The following is a 23,970-nucleotide window of genomic DNA, read 5'->3' as shown; positions in this document are numbered from 1 at the left end:
GCGTCAAACAAGAGTGACCCTAATGCAGCCTCCTTCTGAATACTGTAACAGGTTAAACTCCCACCTATCCAAAGTATAACTCGACCTTCTCTTATGTCCAGCATGTAACGAGTCCCCACACGATAATAATCACCTCTTTGCATGCCTCACAAACCCAACTCACTTAACCTCTCTCTCTCGAACCAATCGAAACTGCTCGTTTCCTGGCCCTCCCGTTAAGTGACTTCGATGACAGCTGACTTATTGCTTTTCCCCAAAACGAGGTATAGGTAATCGCTACAACAACAATGACAGCCCCTATTACAGTTTTCAATTCGACTACATTTTGATTGAAGTTTTGAATTTCTATGCTATTGATATAAACGCAATACGTAAAAATAAAATTTTAAATTTAGTCGTAGTGTTGTCAAACTTTAACATTTGTGTGGTATTACCGGTTTCAACTCTGTCCCAATGGGGTTGACTAGAAGAAAAATGGTTAGGAAGTACTAGTGGATTTAAGTGATAACGACGCCTTTTTCGCATGTGCAGCACTTCAGTTTTGGCTCGAATGTCATGGTCATTATTATCATCGTAAAATAAATCAAAACTAATGTTTGCTTTGATTTTTCCTTTAGAAAAATTTAAGCTGTTTAATTATCTGTCAAATATTCTCAACAACAATAAAACTTCGACTGAAAATAGTTGAAATTCATAATACCAAATATGTATGAAGGACTTAGGTTGAATTGCTTTTACTTCAGTCCATTTTTCCTTTCCATATCTGTACAGGTATGTACCGTTAGTAAACTTGTGGATATACTGAATGGTTTTCGATATCGAACTTAGCATAACAATTCTGGGATAAAGACATTTTATAGCTCTCAGGATGAATGGAATTCAATTCATTTACTATATGGGAATAAATTGTTACTATTTAGATAATTTTTCAAGGAAACGAGGCGGATCTTTTGAGAGCCTATTTTGGTAAACGTTTTATTAGCAGAATCGGCAGTGTCAGTTTCTAGCACCAACTTGGAGGGTTGTGGGCTTCAACCATGAGGGAGTTTCCTCTATTTTAAACAATTAACTGATATGGAGAAAGTCTCTTGGATTTTATAACGGGAAGGGTGAAGTAACAACAACAGATACTTCGAAAAGACTTTTTCTAATAATAATAATAATAATAAAACATGAAAATACAAAACAACAAAATAAGAATGAAGGTGCGCTCCTCTTATGTGTTAGTGCCTTAAGTACTTATCAATAGATAAACCTATCAGATCCAGATAAAAAAGTGCAATATTTAGCTTTGCTTTGTTATCACTTTCTGACTCAACGAACTGCGATTATAAAGTTATTGCGTTGCATTTTTTCTATTCGTTGTCAAACAAGTGTGTATGGGTGTACTTTAAAGAGGTGGTGGTTTAGACCACAACATTAAAGGGGGTCAACTAATATGACGACCTGTTTTTAGGGACTTTTTTCCTCCGATTAGTAAAGAGATAAAGCTTTAAGTTGATTATCATTTATTAATATATATATCGGCAGTATGAATATAAATTTATAGAATATGTGTTACAGGGTTCTAAACAGCCGCGCGCTTCCTCCACGATTCCGGCTGATTGGCTTATTCGAAATCAAAAAATTATCGGCGTTTTAATCTGTAAGCCTAAAGGAAGGACTGAATCGAAATTTTAGGACTCTTTGATTGATAACAGATCATTTAATGCGTTCAAATGCGCTGAGTGTTCTTGCGAAAAACGCGTTTAAAGTTTCAAGATCGTCAAAGAAGAGCCGAACAGCTTCTTCTAACTGCTGTACCCTTAAAATGAACTCGCATTTTGAAATATCACTTTACTACCCATTTTGTGAAAAATAAAAAAAAATCGATGTTTTGAGCCCGTCACATGGGATGACCGCCTTAAAGTGGGTGTTTCGGTGAATTTGTGCCAACTCACTTCTACTGCGCAATTAGAGTTTATTCACTTTATGATTTACTCGCAATGCTTCTCCTTGCTTTAAAAATATTTCCTAAGCTGTATATATATACATATGTATATATATATATATGTACATATGTAAAAACATGAGAAAAAGCGGTTTACTAAGTTGATTCACAGACAGGTGTGAAATTGTACTGTTTAATGTTGATGCTTTGCTAATAAAAAAGTTGAGTAAATACCATGGTTGGCTTCTTCTCCGCGAATATGTACATATGTATGTAATTCAGTAAGTACTTATCAATAGTGAAAGCGTATAAGTCCATATTGTATTTGGATCTTATTATATATCACCGATTTCATGTCAAAAACTCGAATGCGATGGCTCTGAAGGCAAATAGTTAATAACTTCTATAGAAAATATATATAGGATGTGTGTTCATTTAATCTTAATTTTTCACAAATATTAAAGTAGCACCACAGTCGGACGGTTGCGATTCGCACTCATCATTCATTATTGGCTAATATTCGACCGAATATACCACGTCCGGCTCGCAGTGAAGAAAATATTATATAGCAGCCGCAGAGAGTGTATACGAAGACCGTGCAGAGTCGACGTATGGAACGACTTGGCGCATTTTACATCGAAATCTTAAATTAAAATGTATGCTTGTGCAAGAAATGAAACCGCTCGACCTTCCTAAGCGACATCGTTTCGCTATATGTATGTACTCTTGAAAAGTTGCAAGAGTATCCGACGTTTTCGAGTCAAATTTCGTTCAGCGATGAGGCTCATTTCTGGTTAAATAGGTATGTGAATAAACCTGAAGGCGTTCAAGAGCTGGCATTTCAATCAGAAAAAACAACGGTTTGCTGTAGTTTGTAGGTCGGTGGAATCATCGGTCCATATTTCGTCCGGTGATGCCGGTGGGAACATTACTATCAACGGAGACCGTTAACGCGTCATGATAACTATTTGCCTGAAATTGAAGCTCGTGATCATGGTGACATTTGGCAATATGACGGCGTGACCTCCTACACATCGCACAATCAAACGTTTTGGACCAATAGATTGACCACCAAGATCGTGTAAAAACACACCGTTAGAGTTTTTTCAGTGGAGATATGTAAAGTATAAAGTCTACGCGGAAAAATAGTTGCAGGTCTTGGAGCAAAACATTACACGTGTCATTCGCCAGTTACCAACCAAAATACTCGAACAAAGCATCGAAAAGTGAACTCAACGGATAAACGATTTGGGGCGTACAACATTTGAAAAATATAATCTTCAAAAAATAAATGTCAGAGGATGTTCTTGAGAATGATAATAAATATTCGCCATTAAATTTGAAGTTTCTGTGTTTTTTCTTTAAAAAAGTAAGGAACATCGAAATAAATTACTCTCTATATGTAGAAAATGTGTTCATTGAATAATATCTCTTCTCAAATAGTTGAGTCAGTAAATCTGTCAGATGTATTAATTAAATTTGGGAATTTTTTTTTTATTCATAATAATACCCTCTCTTCCATATACTAGATACATATAATGACTTTCGTTTACCTAGCAAACCTTAGAATATGTAGTTCAATGTCTAAGTTATGTACTTATAAAATTGCTTAAATGTTTTCAAGTATCTGAGCAATGTTAATTTTCTTTTCTCTGCCCCCATGTAACTTAATTTCACCGCCTTAGGCCTTCATTGTTTATTTGGTACAAACCATTCACACAGCTCCAGCTGCGGACAAGCACCCTACAGCCATTCCAGACTTTGGTGGGCCGTCGTCCCCGGAAATATTAAACTTTGATTTATCGCTGAATAAGACGTTCTCTCAAAACGACAAAGCTTATCGGAGGGAAGGTTGGCGAAGTCTAGTCCCTTGTTGTTTGTTTACACCTGAAATACACCAATTCCAAATTATTTGCGAACATCTTTTTATTTATTGACTCTTTCACGTTTTAGCACAATGCTGCTGAGCTAGTTTTCTAATTGGTGACTACAAAAGCTACTATATTGCGTTGTTCTCTTGTTCCATAGTAAGGATGATATGATGATGATCATAGATATAATTCTAGGATTAGCTTTCGAATTTCCAAAGAAACATCTTGACCACTTTCTGAAACCGTATACTTCACGTTCAATAGCCGTTGAAGTGTAAAATTAGGAGTGAACGAATATATAAGCTGAGTGTAATTACTTACATATGTACATATGTATGTTTGTATAGTATGTCTGCACTTAAAATTCTAAAATATTTCTTTGAAAACTTAACTCCTTATCGAAAAATACTTAGCGCGCACATGCCCATGCACACGATAGTGATAGCGCGAAGCTTATTTGTTTGTGTTAGTAAACTATTCTGCTGTGCTTCATGTTGTTTACCTATTCTCTTGTTGTGATTATTTTTGCCGCTGTTATCTATGTACATTTTTTGTTGGGTATAAACTAAATCAGTAGGTCAAAGTAAACAAATAAATTCGCAAAAAACGTGAGAATTAAATTCATACCCTGTACGAAAAACAACTGGTTATAAACTAAAGGGTGCTTCAAAAGTAATGCAAGAAAAGAATTAAAATTAAAGCACAGTTTTTAGTCTTTCGAATGCAGTTCTTTTATTGAATCACAAAGTATATACATTTAATAGAGTCATTTACGAAATAACAGATCGCGCAAATGGTCTTCACGGCTTTCCATACACATACTAAATGCATTCGTTTGTTGAAATTTTCCATGACTATTCAGAAACTCCTCCTTTAAAGCAAGCGTGGTTGTGGGCTTATTAGACTTGACTTGATCACACGATCTAGGAGGCTGAATCTGATCACCAGAACGAGAAAGTACACAAACCGGAAATGTCTCATGCAGTGAGTGAAGTGTTTCACGGTCTTTATGACACGAGGCACCGTCTTGTTGAAATCACTTATTGGCCATCATCATCAATATCATCCATTTTCGGTAAAATAAACTATGTTTCTATGTCGGGATATCGAACACCAGTACCAGTCTGAGCTTGACCAGCCTAATTGTTTTTTTTATATTATGGTCCAATTATGTCTCCAGCAGAAAAAAAGACATCAAACATTGACTCGTGGTGGATATATTTGTTTTTCGAACTGATCTGCAACTGGTCTGATCACAGCGGAAGCGGAAATTTTGGCGACTAACAAACCCATCATGGTGAAAATGTACTTCATCGCCCAAGATTATTTTGCTCGAAAAATCAGTCGCAACTTTTCATTATTTTTAAATATGGTTCAATAATGAAGACACTTTCTTCTATCATGTAACGCTCCAGTTTTACTAATCATAAAGTGTGAATTTTTTTTTTTTTTTGGAGTTGTCAGCACACTACTGCATAAATGACGGAAAATATAAATCAGTTGTCATACTCAACTTACAAAAAGTGGAGGCACAATTTTGCAGTTGGATTATATTGCAAAAGCCTTATGTATGTCCTATATATTGTCATCCAAAATGCAAAACAACGTATCATCAAAAAATTCGAAATTGAGTTTTTTATTGCTTTCGATTCACTAGATCCTCGATTAGCTTCCACAGACAGATATAATAAATATACTATAACTATTTTATAACCAAAACTCAATTTTTGGTTTTCAATATGAATGGTTTCTTTTATATCGTTTTTCCTACGCTTGTTAGGTGACGATATGTATATTTAGATGCATTTTTGAGAATTAAAAACTCATTCACAAGTACATATATATATTGACATATTTATCCACGTAATAAATATTCAATGCATTGATGGAACCACGAAATCCACGCAGCAAATCCCAAAGGCAGATTATGATATTAAAAAAAGAGGTAAACCTAGACGTTTTAGTCGTGTATAAATAATAAGATACTATTGCTGGAAAACATGTAAGAAGGTCTAAGTTGAGATGGAGTCCCATGCCAAAATCCGATTAAAATTTTAAATAAAACAAAAAAAAATTAGGACTTTAGGTTATATGATTAGAAAAATTTCGCTATATCACATGAGAAGTCCTTGTGGCTTGACGTAATTTTACATTTACATACATACATATCGTCACCTGAAATGCGAAATAACGTAACTTCACTTTTCATTGGTTTACAGGTGAAGCAAAAAACAGTGTAAAAAGAAAACCTCTTGAGATATTGAAACCAAATTTTCAAATCTGAATTCAGATGAAACTATAAGTACATCTTAGATAAAATACAAAGAAAAAATAAAGCAAATTTTATGGTAGGTGTCTTACGTTATTTTGAATTTTCATTTCTGCAATAAAATAATTTATGATCAATTAATTATTCAAAAGGTATATTATCATAAAAGTAAGAACAGTCTGCTGGAATCAAAGCTTTTGGGTGCTGCAGAAGTTGTCATTTCGTTATAGCTATTGTTAAACTTTGCGTATGCAAAGATTAGGCTGCAGAATTCCTAAGAGTGCAAGGGGCTGAACTCTCGGAAAACCTCATTCACTTTGACTTCATACCGGAGCATGGAGTCACTAAACCGAACTTTGGCGGCTCTTTCTGTACCCATATACCGAGGGAGTTGTAGGTGGGAAGAAGCCGTTGGAGAGGAGGGACAGTGAGCTCCTTCACGGTTGGTGGAGGGTCTACATACAGCAAATCTCCATGAACTCCAGTTTCAGAGTTCCTAACTATTGCAGTGTCTTCCAGACCGAGATTGTAGCCCTTAAGGTAGCAGTAGATTTACTACTCTGGAGTGCATCCTCCTAGCATCAGAGCTGAACGAAGACCTAACCTCGCTATCAATAGCATCGAGAGTCTATGTGATAAGACCGATATGAGTGGTAGACCACAGCGGAATCGCACGAAACTGTAAAGTTCATGAAAAAAGGTACCTTACAAACCGTTATCGGTAGAATGGCAGTGGATCTGTGCTCCCGTATCTTCTTCTATTACTGAATAGCTGGCTCTCGTGGAAGCTTGGTCAGCTTTGGGCCACCATTGGTATATGCGCTCTCGCAAAAGTCTTTTGGTCCAAAAGCGTTCGCAAGAGATCTAGTGATCTTTTTGACCTCAGTAAGGCTAGCATCCCTCTAGTTTTGGGGCTTTTAACACGCCATTGTCCTATTTTCATCTACGCAGTAAGGCTGGGAATCCTACCAGACGCCATCTGCAGAAGCGGTATGGAAGAAGATTAGGTGGAAACAACTCAACACTTCCTTCTTGGCTGTCTCGCGTTACGTAGGTCAAGACTTAATAATTTGAGGGCACATACATTCAGACATACCACCGAACTTGCAAAAATGTAAATTAAAAGCCGATATGTATGTAAATATATGATACAGACTTTAAAAAGTGAGGACTTACGTTGTGAATATTTTAAAATTATTAAATAAATAAAACACTTTTGACTATATTCGATAGAAATTTTTTAATTTGAGGATTAAGGTCTCCTCCGTTGGCGAACTTAAGTATACATTTAATAAAACAATTTACTTCCAGCGGTCCTTCTCGTAATCCCATTTGGAAGCTAATCCAGTAACCGGATTAACCTCCAGCGCAATCATTCTCTTTAATTGTGCACTACGACGTTTTTCTTCGAATGTTTCAGGATATTCCGGATAAATACCATGAGCATAAGATTGTGATAGCCATATACCAATCGAAATTGCAATCAAAGCTGCGCCTAGAGAAAACTTCCAATCGGAGGTAGGAGCTTTCATTTCCGCAAATGTTTTACGGAAGCTGTAACGATAAAGTTGTTTCTTCTCGTCTATGGACAATTTCCGCCAATCGCCGGTTTCTTTCTCACGCAACGCACATATCTCAGGGTCAGGTTCTCGGAAACGTACTGCTGGCATCGGATAATCTAAGCGGTCATGATAGCAAGGCGAGCCATTCCAGCCATAGCCGACAATTTCACGCCTCCCAATGCGTTCCATCACTTGATCGCTATGAGTTTGACGACACATTGTTAGGCGTATACCAAATCGGCTCGCAAAACGTTCAAGTGGATGCTGTGACCACTGCATTGTCTTATCATGTGCTCCCTAGTTGATGAAGATTAAGCATTTTTCAATATAAAGTGGCAAATGCCTTAAAATAAAATTATTCACCTTTAGAAATGTTTGGTTTATTGAATATTTAAGACTTATTCTTTTAACGACTGAAAATAAAATTTAATTTTTGTTTGACAAAAGAAGTCAGGTGTAGTAGATGCACATTTTTTCATTAAAAAAATATCATGCAAAATATTGAAAGAAAATAAGGATATACATAGTTTGCAATCACGCTTGAAATACTACTTTTAATTGTTAAGATTGGGCTTTTATATAATATATTTGTTTGTTAGACAATCCACTTTAGACTCTTTCCACATGTTGCTCAAGGGTGTGTTATAGTAATATTTGTATTCAGTCTTCATAAGGTCCAGAGTTCATGTCAAGTCAACCAGGAGTTATCATATCGATGCGAATTGGTTTCACAAGTCTATCTGATTCTTATATGAGTGGGTTGAACAAGATCAGTGTTTTCTTATAACAGGGGTAACGAATATATATTCAAAACCACTAAATCTATATCAAACAAACATTCTGAGAAAAATTGATTTTAACTTTTCCTTATATACATACAAGGTGAAAATGGCGTAATGGAAAATGGAGCCGCCCACTTTAAATCGGAATTGGTACAACGAATCGAATTAAGTAAAAGAAAAAAAAAAAAATAGGACAATGGGCGTGGCGCCGACTGGCTTTAGGTGAAATCTGATCTATATCTGATACATCATGTAACGGGGTTTTCAATAAGAGCGCTACAAAAATTTTTGTAAACAAAACAAAAACGGTTTGGAATATCAATGAAAGTCGTTATTCCTGTAAAAGAACACTCGCTGCCATTATGTATGAAACTCGACTTTTTTTGCATAGCCAACACGGAAACGCTTGCAGAAGTCCAGTTGCTGAACCTAATTTTCGACGGTTTCCAAGCATAAATCGGCCGATACCGCTGTAATTTCACGTTTGATATTCATAGGACGTTCATTAATCGTCGCTGGCTTTTTGGCATAGTCCATGAACTTGACGTAGCCCCATAAGAAATAGTCCCGTAATTTGTTCGGGATGCAATGTTGACTCATGGAGTACGTGTGGGTTAGTAACGCATATTTTGCTTATTGACGAAGCTTTTCAGCCAGAAATGAGCTTCATCGCTGAATATGATTTTTCCGGATAATTTCAAGTTTTTACTGAGCCCAATCCTTCTGATCGTCAGGCGGCTTCAGTTCTTGCATCAATTTGATCATGTAGAGAAGTAGGCCAAGATCTTTTCGCAAAGTTTGTCACAACGATGTCGCAGAGATGCCTAACGCTTGAGAACGACGTGGGAGAGACTGATTTGGGACGATTATGACGACCATAAATTGGACGTAGTGCCTTTAAAGTCGAGGGCACTGACTCCAAGTTTCGGCACCAAATTTTAATAATTTGGACTCGTTATTGGAATCGTATGGAAAACCTTACTGAAGAGAAATGTCGTTTGCTATCCCTATACTACTTTTTCTACTTTTCTAGCGTACCTATCGAAACTACGACTACTTCCTCTCAACACAGTTTTAAATTCCACTTTCATTTTACCGTATACAACTATGGATAAATAGAGCAATATATCCGGTAAAAAATTTTTCAACATTGGACAACGTGGTTCAAGCCCGAAATACCGAATATATGGACCTTAGTGACAATGTATACTACATATAATTAATTTCGTTATTTTAGCAGACTTTATCATATACTGCAGTTATTACTATTGTGAAAACATTTCTTTTTTTGTTGTCTAGTTTAAGTCTACCACTTTTTGGATATATCGAAATCGATCAGCTTTAACTGCTGGAGCAATCTATAGACGAAAAGCGGGAACTTATATTGATATTAAGGGAATTATTTTATAGCAACAAATCGTATATTGAATAATACAAATATATTATATAACGTAAGATCACAAGAAACTTTCCCATTACCTACTTTTACTTACTTCTTGAACTGTTGTGAAGACATACTCGATAGAACATGTGTGGTTTGTTACATAAATTTGTGGATGGCGCAAATCTCTTTTCACGGTACAAATTTAGGTTAGTGTGGCTTTCGGCGTTAACAGAAGAATTTGCTTGTTTCTTTTAACTGGTACAAAATGCATATATTCATTGACGGAAGTTATACTATTAGTGTGGAAAACATATAGGTGACTGACTAGTCGGGCGTAGATCTCTTACCACCTGGGTGCACTTTACAACGCCCTTTTTGCCTGCAGGGCACAATTGAATATTTATTTGTATTTATTTTCCATGGATAATTGCAATAAAACTGTCAACTACAGTTGAGTGAACCGTGATGTACCATTTAGTGCATTCGCAATTGACAACTGCCAACCGACAGCCATGGAAGTGAAGAATTAATATGAAAATATAAAAATTTCTCTGTTGCGGTTTAATGTAAAACTGTACGCTCAGAGTGAAAAACAAATATGGATATATAAAAAAGTGAAACCTGACACAAACAAGAGTTATTTATATTTTTATTATATTTGTATATTATATAATTTTGTACAAAAAACTTCCATAAAATCCAAGACATCTACACGCTATGCAAACTCTGACAAGAAGTTACGACAGTTCCATGGAACGCTTAGTTTGGTAGAATGCCCTATGTATCTCAATGAAAGGACTGCGTGTAATTCTTTGTGTTGACAGATTTTTAATCTCTCTTCTGCGAATATATAGTATCTCGAAGTCAGCGTATAAGCTGTATTACGCCTTTTCCATAGAAACTTTCTAAAATGTTTTGAGAAACAGATAGTCTATTAGTTAGTGTTGAGTTCTTTGAGTTGTAAGATAAGTACTTTCGCACAATAACCTCTTAGTTAAGGGCCAACACATTTTTCGTTTAATTTCAAAGGAAAGTTAAGGTTGAAACGCAATTACTCTAATATATTTTAAATATATGACAAACAATGTACCCCATCATTAACTTCGTCGAAATTACATAGCTTATGCATACTTACTTTAAAATAAAACCTAAGTTTGGGGGTAACCGAACACTATAATCTTGCAACTAGATCCTTGCAAGTCGGCTAAATACCTTCAAGTGTTACAAACAAGTTCTGGTGTAGCCGTAAATTCTTACTCTCTCTACTTGCCAGGATCGAAGAAGGGAAAATATCTTTAGGTGCAAGGGTTAGTATTCACCCGATTGTATATTCGTTAGGAACAGGAAGGAGCCGAGCCGCTCGATACCAAACGAGTTTTCAGACAAAGCGATAGGGAGTCGTGCGAATTCTTTAATCTACTGCTGAAGAATATAGTTCGGGATGCAGAGCTTAATCGAGAAAGTAAATTTTCCATAACAGCAAAAAGCTATTGGCGTACGCCAGCAGCATATTAATATCAGTAGTCCCAACTTGCGCGGCGTTAGTTCTGCCTTCTCTAGACTGGATAAGGCAGCGAAGCAAATGGGTCTGGTAGTGGACGATGGCAAGACAAACTATACCCAGTCATCAGACACGTCACTTTTCGTAGAAATTTAGTCTATCTTGGAACCAGTATGAACACCAATAACAATGTCACGTTCGAAATCCAACGCAGAATAACTCTTGGCAACAGGTGATACTTTGGACTGAGTAGGCAATTGAGGAGTAAAGTCCTCTCTCTACGCCAATAAAGAAGCAGAAGTGCTTAGTTATGCCATTTTATGTGTTTCCAATTTTTGCGTTTTGTAGGCGTAGCAGTAGTCCGATTACGTCTATCTATGTACTCGTCCTTCCCTTTAACCAAGGAACACGACGTGCGAGGTGTGTTCAAAAAGTATCGCGAATTTTGAATTATCGCGGGTTACGTATATTTGAATTTTGAATTTTTTGTGGCGTTATGTTAGTACGCATGCCTCTTACTTATGCCGACAAGCTCGGACATTTTGAATGTTCATTTAATTGTTGACAGCTGCTTTGCTTGCACGTGTTTTGTATCATCTTCGATTTTCACCTATTCAAAAAAATGGATCAAACAACCTGTATCAAATTTTGTGTGAAAAACGAAATTAAGTGCGTGGATGTCATACGCAGAAGCTACCTTGGACCGAAGCAACCTTTTATCGGCGGTACAAAATGTTCTCAGAAGGCCGAGAAGATGTGACAAAAATTGGCTTTTGCACCACGATAACGCCCCTGCTCACACATCGTTGCTTGTGCGCGACTTTTTGGCCAAAAACAACGCACTAATAATGCCGCAGCCACCGTATTCCCCAGATCTGGCCCCCTGTGACTTTTTCTTGTTCCCTAAACTGAAGAGGCCCATGAAAGGACCACGTTACGCTTCTCTTGACGAGATAATGACGGCATCGAAGGAGGAGCTGAAGAAGATAAAAAAAAATGATTTTTTGAAGTGCTTCGAAGATTGGAAAAACCGTTGGCAGAAGTGTATAATATCTCATGGGGATTACTTTGAAGGGGACAAAATAGATATTCATGAATAAATAAATAATTTGTGAAAAAACACWAAATTCGCGATACTTTTTGAACACACCTCGTATATAACGTTTTATTGAGGTATGCCAATTTTTACTCAAGTTACAGCCCGCACGGGCAGACTGATAAGTAGATCAAACAGAAGTTAGATGAACAAAACTACTGGCACAGAAATTTTGAAACATTCAAATCTTTAACCCTCTCTGTGAACGATGTTTGGTATCGTTTGCATTTAGCCATTTCCGAAAACTTAAAGTCGGTTAGGTATCGAATGCTGTCGGCGTATTAAATTATATACTATATTATGTTCTGTTATTAACAAGTGTTTCAGCAGGTCTGTAAATTAGAACCAAGCCCGTTGACCGTGAATCACGACTCCAACGATACTCCTTCGTCCAGTTAACAGCGTTAAGTGGGTGCATGGGACTGATTTAGGAAGAGAGTTGTTTGCTTTCTTAGAAAATAGTCAATAAATATCGGTGAAATAGCTGGAGCATTTTGAAATATTAAAGTTAAATGAAGGAAGGATAGACTAAGTCATGAACTTCGAGAACATTCCTCGTTTCGAAATTTCCCTTCGAAAAAATGTTGATACCTCAACTCAGATAATTCGTGTTCCAACTCGTTGGACTTCCATACATACTACATTTTATTGACTAAATTTTTAAAATTCTTAAATATTGAAATTCCACACGATATTCGCTTACGATGGAAAAATAAAATTAATCATTTAAATTTCAATTTTTTTAGTTCAATCGTAACATACTAATACCATGGGTTCATTCATTCAATTCACTTCTCACCAAACATCCGACGCTCGATGTCAATTTTAGATTAACGAAATCCGCATAATAAATACGAAAAGGGTTGGTGTTAAACGGAACATGATAAAATGCCCAGCTTCAAACTATTGTTACACCCATCTTGGCTTATCCAAAAGAGAAGTTAAACCTTCAAAAATTATTTCATTTGTTAAAAGAAGGACGAACAAAAAGAAATTGCGTCAATATAAATTTATCAAATATCTTATTGAATGAGCATCGTTGTAGGTACCTACAACCCTAAAACAGGGGAAACAAAAAATGCCAGAAGCCGGCATTAAAGGGCTAAAGGCTAAAAAACGCAGTAACTTTCTACTTTCATTTGTTTCACAGTTCACAAATAATCACTATGGACGAACAAAAACGAAGCGAACAGGAAGTAGTAAAATAATTTTCCGTTTCAACAATTGAAATGAAGTTACGGATTAAATTGCCTCGGCAAAATGAACAAGCATATACAGCCGTTGACAGCTAATTAGAACGAGGCCTATTTTGAATTAAATGATGTTATTTTCCAATAAATCACGTATATTTTTTATATTTTCACTTTTTTTATTTTTTCACCTATGATAAACGTAAACCCTTATAGCAAAAATGTTATTTAAAATTCGTTTTTGTTTTGAAAATTTTAACAAAAACACAAGGAATCAACGATTTGACTGCGGCCACCCATCAGACACGAAAATAGTTTATCAACGAAAAATAATGTTACTACAAAAACTTGCTTACTTTCAGTTAATATATTGTTGGTTACTCTTATACTTTTATATATTGCTTCACATCGATTCCAATTTTACGTTATAAGGCTCTGACAGCACACCAATGTTGCAGCTTGCCATGCCGTTCTAATTATGTCCCACTTTAAAACATTGATATAATTTTCATTAAAAAACGTTTGTCTCAACTTCTCCCTTATAATAGGCAAATTGTCCTCAGCCCATGGTATCTTGGCTTTTTTTTTGGATTTCGACGTATGTCTCCTAGTTTAAAATTCCTTAAATCATATGGAGTGGACCAACACCATTCCAGATAAAAAATCCCAACAGCATGGTTGATCCTCCATCACAATTAATATATGGCGAACATGCCTTCGACCATCTGGACTTAAGCGATTAATTGTTGTTACATCGTTCCAAACGACATACCTCCGTTGATTTGTCATTTTAGACCAATGAGAGTTGGTAAAGTCTACGCGTCGTTTCTACGAATTTTAGCCAGAAGTGGGTTCCTGCGTGCTTCCCTGCCGTGAAGTCCAGATACGACTAAACACCGAGAAATTGTTTTCTTGAATAGTTGGCCATTATATTCATCTTGAATTTCACGTAGAATGTCGGTGGAACTCTAGTTTTGGGTCTCTTCGGGCGATAGTGTTAATACGGTATATTTCTGTTGAAGTTTTTCAGATTTTTTCTTTTCGTGAAATATTGAAAATAGTTTTAAAATTCTGTATATGCTTAAGGACATTCAAAACTATTTTTTTTTTGAGCATTTAAACTTATTCGAAATTTCTTTGCACATCTTCCCAGACTGACGAAGGTCAAAAATGTAGCTGCGAAGGTTAGGTGCAGCTTTTTCTCATTAAAAAGCTGCAATAATAAATTTTGATATATGTGACCTGGTTTACGGAAAGGGGGCTTAGGTGTCAAAAAATCAATTTTCACTTTTTAGTTGATTCGGATGGAAGATGAGATGCTTTTTTTTAACAGCTGTTTCCCAGAAAACTAGTTTTCGCACGTTAGCTCCCTTTTCGTAGACCAGGTAACATATATTAAACCACAACTTTGAAACACACCCTTACCAGAAATCATTAATATTTTTAACAAACATTAACACCTTAAGGAACTTCAATTCTTTAAACAACTTTTTCTAATTAGCTGTCGCATCTAATGCACCTGCTACATCGTAACGCATTTACTATTTGGGAACAAATTAAAAGAACTTTAACTTCACAACTACAAAACAGAGTGAATTTAGTAGTAAATAGAGTGACACGAACATAAATAACGGTACATCAACATTTTTTATCATTACTCGTTTCTAATTAGCTGTCAATGGCTGTATATACATACATAAAATATATACGAGTCAGTTGCAGGTTTTCGGTTATGCCTTTGCAAAACTATAGGGGATTTCGTAGGAAGACGCGAAAGGTAAGGGTAACTGCTTGAATAATAAATTTGCGAACTGCTTTCCGGAGCACAACTGTTGAAAAAAATGTGTAGTACAACATATGTACACTCTTATGAATTGAGATATGTATATTTGTAACAATTATGAGTTAAGAAAATGCTAAGGCATACCAAGCGATATAACGCAGACAATGGGTGCAGGTGTTTGAACATCCATCGAAAAAACAAAACGAATTTTTGCCCCGATTTCGAGCAATGGATGTACTTAACACACAGTTCAGATGTTCTGAATATAATATCTTTGAAATCGACACCCCGACTTCTCTTGCAGGAACGAACTCGATGAATCAAATTTCCGAGTACTTTCTCCACAACACCAAGTCGTGTGCCATGAATAGCACGAATCTTGAAGAGAGTTTGCTTTATTACTAAGGACCAACGACTTCAAATAACTGCACAAGAAGTAGTAGTTAAATCACAACATCTTGACGGCCATTCTAAGTCACAATTTCTTGAAATAGTCAAGTCTCCAAACGTTAGTCGCAATAATTCGGTTTGTGCACATGATTTATGGCATGTAGCCCCATCTCTTTGAAACCAGATGTTGTCAAGATTAACTTCTTTCGATTTCGACTATATAAAGCGGATTTTCTTGGCTTGTACGCTCGAAATTTACAACAATTCGACGAATAGCGAGCACAGTTGGACGATTACATATTGCGACCACAAAATGGAGATCACAAATTGGACTTTTTTGATAATAAAAAGGAATCATTTGTAAATGTGGTTTTTGCGTATATCTCTCCAAGATAATATTGTATCATTATTGAATACAATGAAAAAAGTGCAGACACTTTAAAACTGGTCGGAACGTTAGTTTTACTATATACATATATATTATGTATGGTAATACTCTTTCCATTGTTTTAGTTCATTCAGTAATTATTATTGAGATTCGAATTAAATCAATAATTATTTGTCAACTCTTCCTTGTCACGCAGAGTGATCACTCTCCCAGCAATCAACGCGCTCTTGCTCTGCAAGTGCGACGATGCTGTTAAGTGTTATACCCATGATACTAAAAATGCATCAGAGAACAGATTGCAGCTTAACTTCTCTCCTTCTTAATGAGGAACGTCATCGGTCCTAGAGATAATATTAGTTGATCTCCTATGTTATTAAAAGAGTAGCAACTCAATGTGATTAAGAAAACATAATGTGTAGCGATAAAATAATGGTGTAGTAGTGCAGAATTGTTTACTTCGTGAAGAATGATCTTTTAATGGAATCCAATATAACGAATGATATAATGTTGGGGCGTTCGTTAAACTGAAATATTCGTTATATCGGAAACGAAAACTAAATTAATATTGGTACATATATGTTTAAAAGTAACTATTTATTCATGAATTCATAAGCATTGGTTGAAATAAATACATATACAATGGAAAATGCATGCAATAAAATTAATAAAAGTTGAATTTTATAACAAAAATATGAGCATTATTCAACTGAAAAAAAATTTGTTATGCTCATTTGCTTTTGTGGACGAGAAATTTTCAGATCCTGTGCCTTTTGATGTAGGCTTTTCAATAAAATATTTTTTCCTGTTCCACGTTGTTTTCTTCAGACCCAGACTTTGAAACACTTCTCAAAGCAGTCGATGGCATCAGTATGCTTTATTGGCGGCACAGCTACACACGCAGCGGTATCACCTGCCTCCTCTTCCGAAATTTCTATAGCTAGTTCATTTTCAGCACGCGGGTTCTCTTCTACAAGTACATTGTCTACACTGTTCCATGCTTCCAAATCATCTGTGTTGAAGTTTGTCTAAAATTTTATTTGAATATTAATTTAAATTATTTCTACAAATGCATAAGAAACATTGTATGGATAAGAGAAAGCGTGCTCTCCATAACAGAAAGGTCTTCTCTGAATCCCAAATCTGCTAGAGATATATTATCCCCATCATCTTCATCGTCAGGTGTGGTTTTATTAACTAAAATGTTTTTCCAACATTTCTGAAGAACAACCCCTGAAACTTTTCCCCAAGCTGCAGCAATAAGTTGAACTGCATTGAAAAGGGTGAGGTTCTTTAACGCTGTGTTTATATTTTCTTTTTGCACTACACTGCTCAGTAAAGAATTTCGGTAAAATAATTGGGTAGTGAGGCGAATCGCGTTCTGGTCCATCGGTTGAATGAGAGCCGTTTCGAATTGAAGGCATTTATAAATAATTTATGCGATATCCTCACTTTACCACTTTGAACACACAACTGGTATTTCGCGCAATGAAGCGTGCATAAAAAAATAAATAGAATTCTTTAAAAAAAATAGCTCAATAATAACGGGTATTTAACTGCCTGCATTGCTTTTTGTTGTAATACAACCAAAACCAAATACAAACGCCATACTTCGTAATGTCGAGTTCATCCAATTTCCAGCTTTCGTTATATAGAGTCATCAATGTATAGAAAAACAGCGTTCGTTATATTGAGCATTCGTTATATCGGCATTCGTTATACTGGAGCACCACTGTACTTATAAAATATGAATTCGTTCTGGAGTAAGCGGTAGGTGTTTCATACAATCCATCTTAATTTTTAGATTAAATATTTTTTATTACATTTTTATAATATTTCCTACAAATTAGTCATATAATTCACAAATGTTTAACAATCTTCATTGGTTTAAGCACAAAGCGTGGATAGAATAAAAGGAATTTTGTGAATTGCTCAGTTTACAATCAGTTGTAATTTTTTTACGATAAATTCAGACTGGTACTTAGCAATTATCGAGTTAATGTAGCCTGTTTTTCATAACCTTGCGTTATATATTTACATAGAAAATTATTTTGTGTTCTTAATTCAAGCAAAAAGTGCGACCTATTTCAAATTGTCTTTATGAGCCACCCTCCCTTTAATAAGCACTGTTGTCCCTAAATCTTTATCTATTATCTGTCCTTCATAAAGTGGGGTTAATTTGTTACCAAGTCTGGTGTTTCTCTTTTCTAAGGCTTTATCACCAGTCTTAAATGTGCGTTCTATTCTGTCCCTGTTGTGTGTATTTAATTGTAATTGCTGTGCGTCTCAATCGTGATGATATTTCGTTACTTTCATTACAATTGTCGGTTCTGGGTTGAAATATGTGTATTGGTCTTTTGTTAGTTATTGAGTGAATCGTTTTATTGTATTCTATTGTTGACAATAAAATTAAATTGTGTGTGTCATCAATACCCCCCTCTAACTTCATGTATCTTGCAATCTCCACCAATGTGCTGTGAAACCGCTCTACTTGTCCGTCGGATGTGTTGGAGGAGCATTAACAATTTCAATACCGAAGCTATTGCCAAGAAAATATCGGACTTTATGGGAATTTAGTGTCTTCTCATTATCGCAATAAGTTACGTTAGCATTGGGTAAAAAGTTTCAAAAGTTGTATGAGTTGGGGCTTTATATCTACAACTGTTCTAGATGTTATACTTTGCACGACTGCAAATTGGGAAAACTTGTCTAACCATGTTAAAAAATATTTTAATCTGTAGAAAATGTATCAATATGATTTTGCAATTTCTTAATATTTCTTTTGTTTTTTTTTCAGTTTGGGGAACAAATACATAGTCATACAAAATATGTTTTACGTTTTCTTGTGCACGATAATGTTCTGTAATTTTGATTTCAAGCTGGTCATTTGGATCGAATATATCAGTCACAAATTTCTTGGCATATTTAAGCTTGGTATTTGGAAATAATTTTACTAGATCGTGTTAGATGTTGGCTAGAATATGCAGACTACGTTGACAAGGTTTTGAATATACGCTAAAACAGTGTGTTTGTTACGAAAATTAATAATATGTCTTGTTCTATTTCCAAATATAATAAAAGTTAGTTTAGATGGATTCTCTGCTTTTTATATAATAATTTGGGTTTTGAAACAATTTCACTTCAAGCATTTGTTCTCAAAACCCGGACAAAATTATTTAAAGTGTTTTTATGAATGAAAATTAATAGAAATGCACGATTGAATATAATAATTCAATATATTTCAGTTGCAACCGAACATTTTATATTGAATATATTTGAGGGGGGTGGTGCCGAACAGATTTTTATCTATTTTTGCTCATCTCATATACTACTAATATGCCACATACCCCAAAAAAATTTAGCTCGGTTTCATTTAGGTACAACCAACAATCATATGAAACAAGGTCAAGGTCAAGGATGTCCGAAAATCGTGGTAATAGTTAGATGGTGGGTGGGTCCAGTTTTCGCGCAATTGTATCTATTTTAGGCGCAAACATACACTGTTATGAATAAAATATGTTCTGCAATTTTCTTTGAGACTTGATTCAAATATTGGCGGATGTATCCGCTTCAACCCATTTTTGACACAATGATATACAATTGCTAGGAAAGGATTCTGTGTGAATTTCAATTTCATATCTCACACATTGAACGATATTTTCGGTCAAAACTCAACTATTGGTATCGGGTCAACATGTTCAGTAACTAGGGCCTTGAACAGTTTTGGTTGGATTTGGACAATTATTGGTCAAAAGGTGGCTTACTTTAAGGGAATTATTACCGCAATTCCTTATTTGTATACTAGAAAGTGAAAGAATCGAATGGAATTTTAAATTGTGTTATATGGGAAGTAGGTGTGGTTGTAGTCCGATTTCGCTGATCTTCACAGAGTAGCATAGGAATATGAAATAAATGTCACATTCTAAATTTTGTCGAAATCGGTCAGTCCGGTCCCGAGATATGGGATTCCACCAGAAAGTGGGCGGTGCCACACCCATTGTCCAATTTTCACACTTGCAATTCCGAGAACAATAGAGAGTTTCGCGAATAAGCACGTGCGTTCTTAACGTAATCAAGGTTCCGACAACTTCTGTGGCAATATGTCGGGCTGAAGGTCATTCATTTACGGGGTTCATTGTAGAAGGGTTATTTTGGTACCAAAAAAATAAATTTTGAGTAGCATCGCTGAAGTTTGTAACTCTAATTTTTGACCGGTTTTTGACGGCAAATGCTCCTATGTGCGCCTGTATGGTATAATGACTGTTCACTATGGATTGTTGAGCAATCAGAATTGGGGTCTTGTTCCCCCATATTAATATGCTGCCGGGACAAAGCATCGGCCACATTACTCTCTTCTCCTGGTTTATAATGCAATTTAGCGTTATGTTCGTCAATAAATGCCTTCCAACGTTAGTGGTTGGTGGTCTGTGAAAATATTTAAGGTATAGATGGTTTCTAAGATTTTTTAATGCCCATACTATGTTCAAAAGTTCCCTCGCGTTTGCTGCAAAATTATGTTCATTTCCCTTCAAAGTTCCAGATATAATCGTGATTGGCCTCCCTTCTTGGGACAAAACAGCACCAAAGCCATGATTTGAAGCAACTGTTGTCAAATCAAATGGCTTTTTAAAATCGGGTTAAGCGAGCATTACATCTTCAGATATCAAGATACGTTTCAAAGTATCAAAAGCTTGGTACTATATTGAATCTAGTGTGATATTTACTTTCTTTGATTGATAAGCACTGACTCTTCCCTTTTCACCTTTTAGAATGTCTGTCAAAGGTTTGGCTGTGCTAGCAAAGTCTTTAATGAAGCACCTATAATAGCTTGTCAGTCCTAAGAATGACCTTAGACTGAATAAATTTTGGGGACTGGGAAGTTTAACATCGTATGAACCTTATCCGGACATGTTTTAATGCCTCCTCTTGACACAATAAACCCAAAGTATTCAATTTCGTTTTTAAAAAAATGTGCTTTTCTAATGATACTCTCATATTAGCATCATAAAGGCTTTTTAAAACCCAGTTTACGTCTTCAATATGTTGTTCTTTTGTTTTTGAATTATCGACACTACATTTGAAATTGGATATTTATCATCAATTGTTACTTCATTTAATTTTCGAAAATCTACTACCAAGCGTTTTTTCTTGTTACCTAACTCATCGAAAGTTGTTATAGGGAGATCTAGAGGGCCTAATAATGCCATTACGTAAAAGTTCCTTTATTTCATTTTTCACAAAATCTCCTACACCTAATGGATAAGGGTATAACTTAGAATATGTAGGTTCTTCATGTATTGTACGAATGGTTGTAACGATATTTGTATTATACCGTAAATATTTATTTGGGTCATTTCAAGAGGTATGTTATTGTGTTGAATTTCTATAATATTTTTCTCTCCACAAACAGTAAATAATCATTTTTCTTTTCCAAAGTCATGTATAATTTCACCACCTTTTAGATCCACTATTGCATTGGCCTGCGTTAATAAGTCAAGCCCAATTATCGCATCAAAACTTATCAGGCTAAGTAAGATAAAAAAGTCAGAATTTATACCGAATAAATTTATTGTACATTTCTTAATTATTTTAGTCCAACCATGAATCGATTTTACTAAAAATGGTTTAGCTAATGGTACAATCCCCTTTAGTTCCTTAAATGGCTTGATGTAACTTTTCGAAGCCACAGTATCTATTAACATTTTAATAACATTTTTTTTCGGCTCCTATTTCTCTGCTAAGGTAGCAGGGTTCTTTCCCTAAAAATTTATCTCTCCTTCAATGTCATTAATTGAAATTTAGGCCCAGTACTCCTCTCAAAATCTGATCTGCGTTTAGCATGCTGTCCTAGGTTATTAGTTTGAACAGTGAACATTTTTGAGAAAATTTTCTTTGTCTAAGTCCCTGAAAATTATTTGAATTGGCTTCGTGACGGAGTCGAGACGTTGATGGGCCTACTCCTTTGATTCAAATTTCTTCTGCCAACCCTTGTGAATAAAAGTACTATTTGGTAATTCGCATTTTTATGGGCAATAGAATATTCTAATTGATTGTTGTATTCAAGAGACCTTCCTCCGGAAGATGGACTCCTATTGTCGTTAAAACGCTTCGAAAAATACGCCGCGAAGTGTTAAAGCAGTCGGTAAGTCAGCTAGTATTGTAGAAAATAAAATATCGCAAATGGGTTTTCTTAAATCCGTTCTGTATTTTTCGTTTATTGAATTTGCTAGGTGACCCTCGTAAGTCATTAAAGTCTTATTAGTAAGCAGTGCAAGCTTTCTCACTTCATCGTACAATTTTACAACCGTCAGACTCCCTTGCCTTAAGATACTAAGTTCCTGCTCGATCAAATGAACAGGTCGTGTATCCGCATAGGTAAAGTCAAGTCTAGCTATTATGGCTTTGAAATTTAATGCGGTGTTAAAGTAAGCTGGAATACTGTCTGCAGAACCTCTAATCTTATTTCTAATTATTTCAATTCAAATTCAAATTCAGGTAAAGATTTTGCAAAATAGAGCGTTTTATCACATTGCACATTCCCTACAATTCTCACTTCCCCAAAGTATTCACCTTTTTAGTTTCAAGTATTAGTAAACTGTTTTATCATTTCATCTAACTTTTTATCAAAATCGTTTTTCTGTGCTTTTAATGCAGCTGATGCCGCAGCAATACCAATAGCTGTCAGTTCATTAGAATTCATGTCAATTTCGTTTTTATCTTTTAAAACTAATGTATCAAAAAAGTTAGTTAATTGAAGGTGGCACATGAACTTGAAGTTAAACACGTGGTTTCAAACGAAATAAATTTTTTCATACAAATATTTTAAAGAAAAATTCTTAAATGTTTTCAAATAGTTTTTAATACGTTATATCTCTAAAACTACTGAGCAGATCACTTACAAATTTTGTTTCCGTATTTTAACTAAATTGTTTTTGAACGCTGTATAAATAAGGCTTCTGAAAGCCGTCGCTTGATAATTAAATTTGCCACGTGGTGTTTTTCTTACACTTGGAATTGTTCCTTATTCTCCTTTCTCCAATTTCACCGAAGGTTGAGAGTGTGCCACAGAACAGATCTGTTATATGGGTTGCCATTGCAGCTTAACTTATATAGTAGTGTAATATCTACAATAGCCAAACATAATGGTTTATACCCTCAATAATTATATATATCAATATATATCAATATATATCAATATATATATATAGTTTGTAACACCCAGAAGGGGGCGCCAAAGACATAAATGTATACATACTTCTCCCTCATTGTTTGAGATATTGACCTCCAATTATGCTTGTGATTTTTAATCACACCTATGTCCCATATACACTAAGGTCAAGGTTTATTCCTTCATATGTAATACAAATTCCTTCAGAGTGCAAGAAACCATTGGTACCCAAAATAATAAAAATATCTTAATTTTTACACCAGTTGTCGCTTGCATGAACAAATGAGCGGATATCCGAAAATTGATTTCCCTTCTCAGTTTAATCATTTTGACATACATTATTATATACTTATGTATATTATTATACTGTTTTTTTTATGTCTAAATTTTTGAAAATTATTACAGTTGGACTATTATTATAGGTTACAATTATGTTTATATATTAATTCATAAAAAATATAGCTATAGTCATATATTCTTTCGAAATACAAAATTTAAAACAAAAAACTTTTCAAAAGTATAAATCTGAGTGGACAAAACTAAAGCACACCCTAATATTTGTTAGGAAGAATTGTACCACGCTACTTTAAAAGTTATTCGTTGAAGACGTTAGCAATAAACCGTTACAAATATTACTGAGATATTTTGTAAAGAGATTT

General features: G+C 35.2%; 1 protein-coding gene and 1 long non-coding RNA gene across 2 annotated transcripts; both read right to left on the bottom strand.

Moving 5' to 3' along the window:
- Positions 1-3,399: 3,399 nt before the first annotated feature.
- Positions 3,400-4,055, bottom strand: LOC108973039. Its single transcript, XR_001993694.1, has 2 exons — positions 3,877-4,055; positions 3,400-3,817 (listed from the first exon to the last, which is right to left on the bottom strand). It is a non-coding gene; the product is annotated as an uncharacterized LOC108973039 (long non-coding RNA).
- Positions 4,056-7,291: 3,236 nt separating this feature from the next.
- On the bottom strand, positions 7,292-8,031 carry LOC108973037. Its single transcript, XM_018940030.1, has 2 exons — positions 7,996-8,031; positions 7,292-7,929 (listed from the first exon to the last, which is right to left on the bottom strand). The coding sequence occupies exon 2, from the start codon at positions 7,909-7,911 to the stop codon at positions 7,372-7,374; it is 540 nt and encodes a 179-aa protein (XP_018795575.1). The 5' UTR covers positions 7,912-7,929; positions 7,996-8,031; the 3' UTR covers positions 7,292-7,371.
- Between the last annotated feature and the right edge of the window lie 15,939 nt (positions 8,032-23,970).

The sequence above is a fragment of the Bactrocera latifrons genome, unplaced genomic scaffold (assembly GCF_001853355.1).
Source record: "Bactrocera latifrons isolate USDA-ARS-PBARC rearing strain unplaced genomic scaffold, ASM185335v1 scaffold_45, whole genome shotgun sequence".
In the NCBI taxonomy this organism is placed as follows: domain Eukaryota; kingdom Metazoa; phylum Arthropoda; class Insecta; order Diptera; family Tephritidae; genus Bactrocera; species Bactrocera latifrons.
This window is presented reverse-complemented; position numbering and strand designations above follow the sequence as displayed.

What these genes read in the sequence shown, in the direction of transcription:
- LOC108973037 (XM_018940030.1), bottom strand. Translation starts at nt 7,911, where the DNA reads ATGCAGTGGTCACAGCATCCACTTGAACGTTTTGCGAGCCGATTTGGT.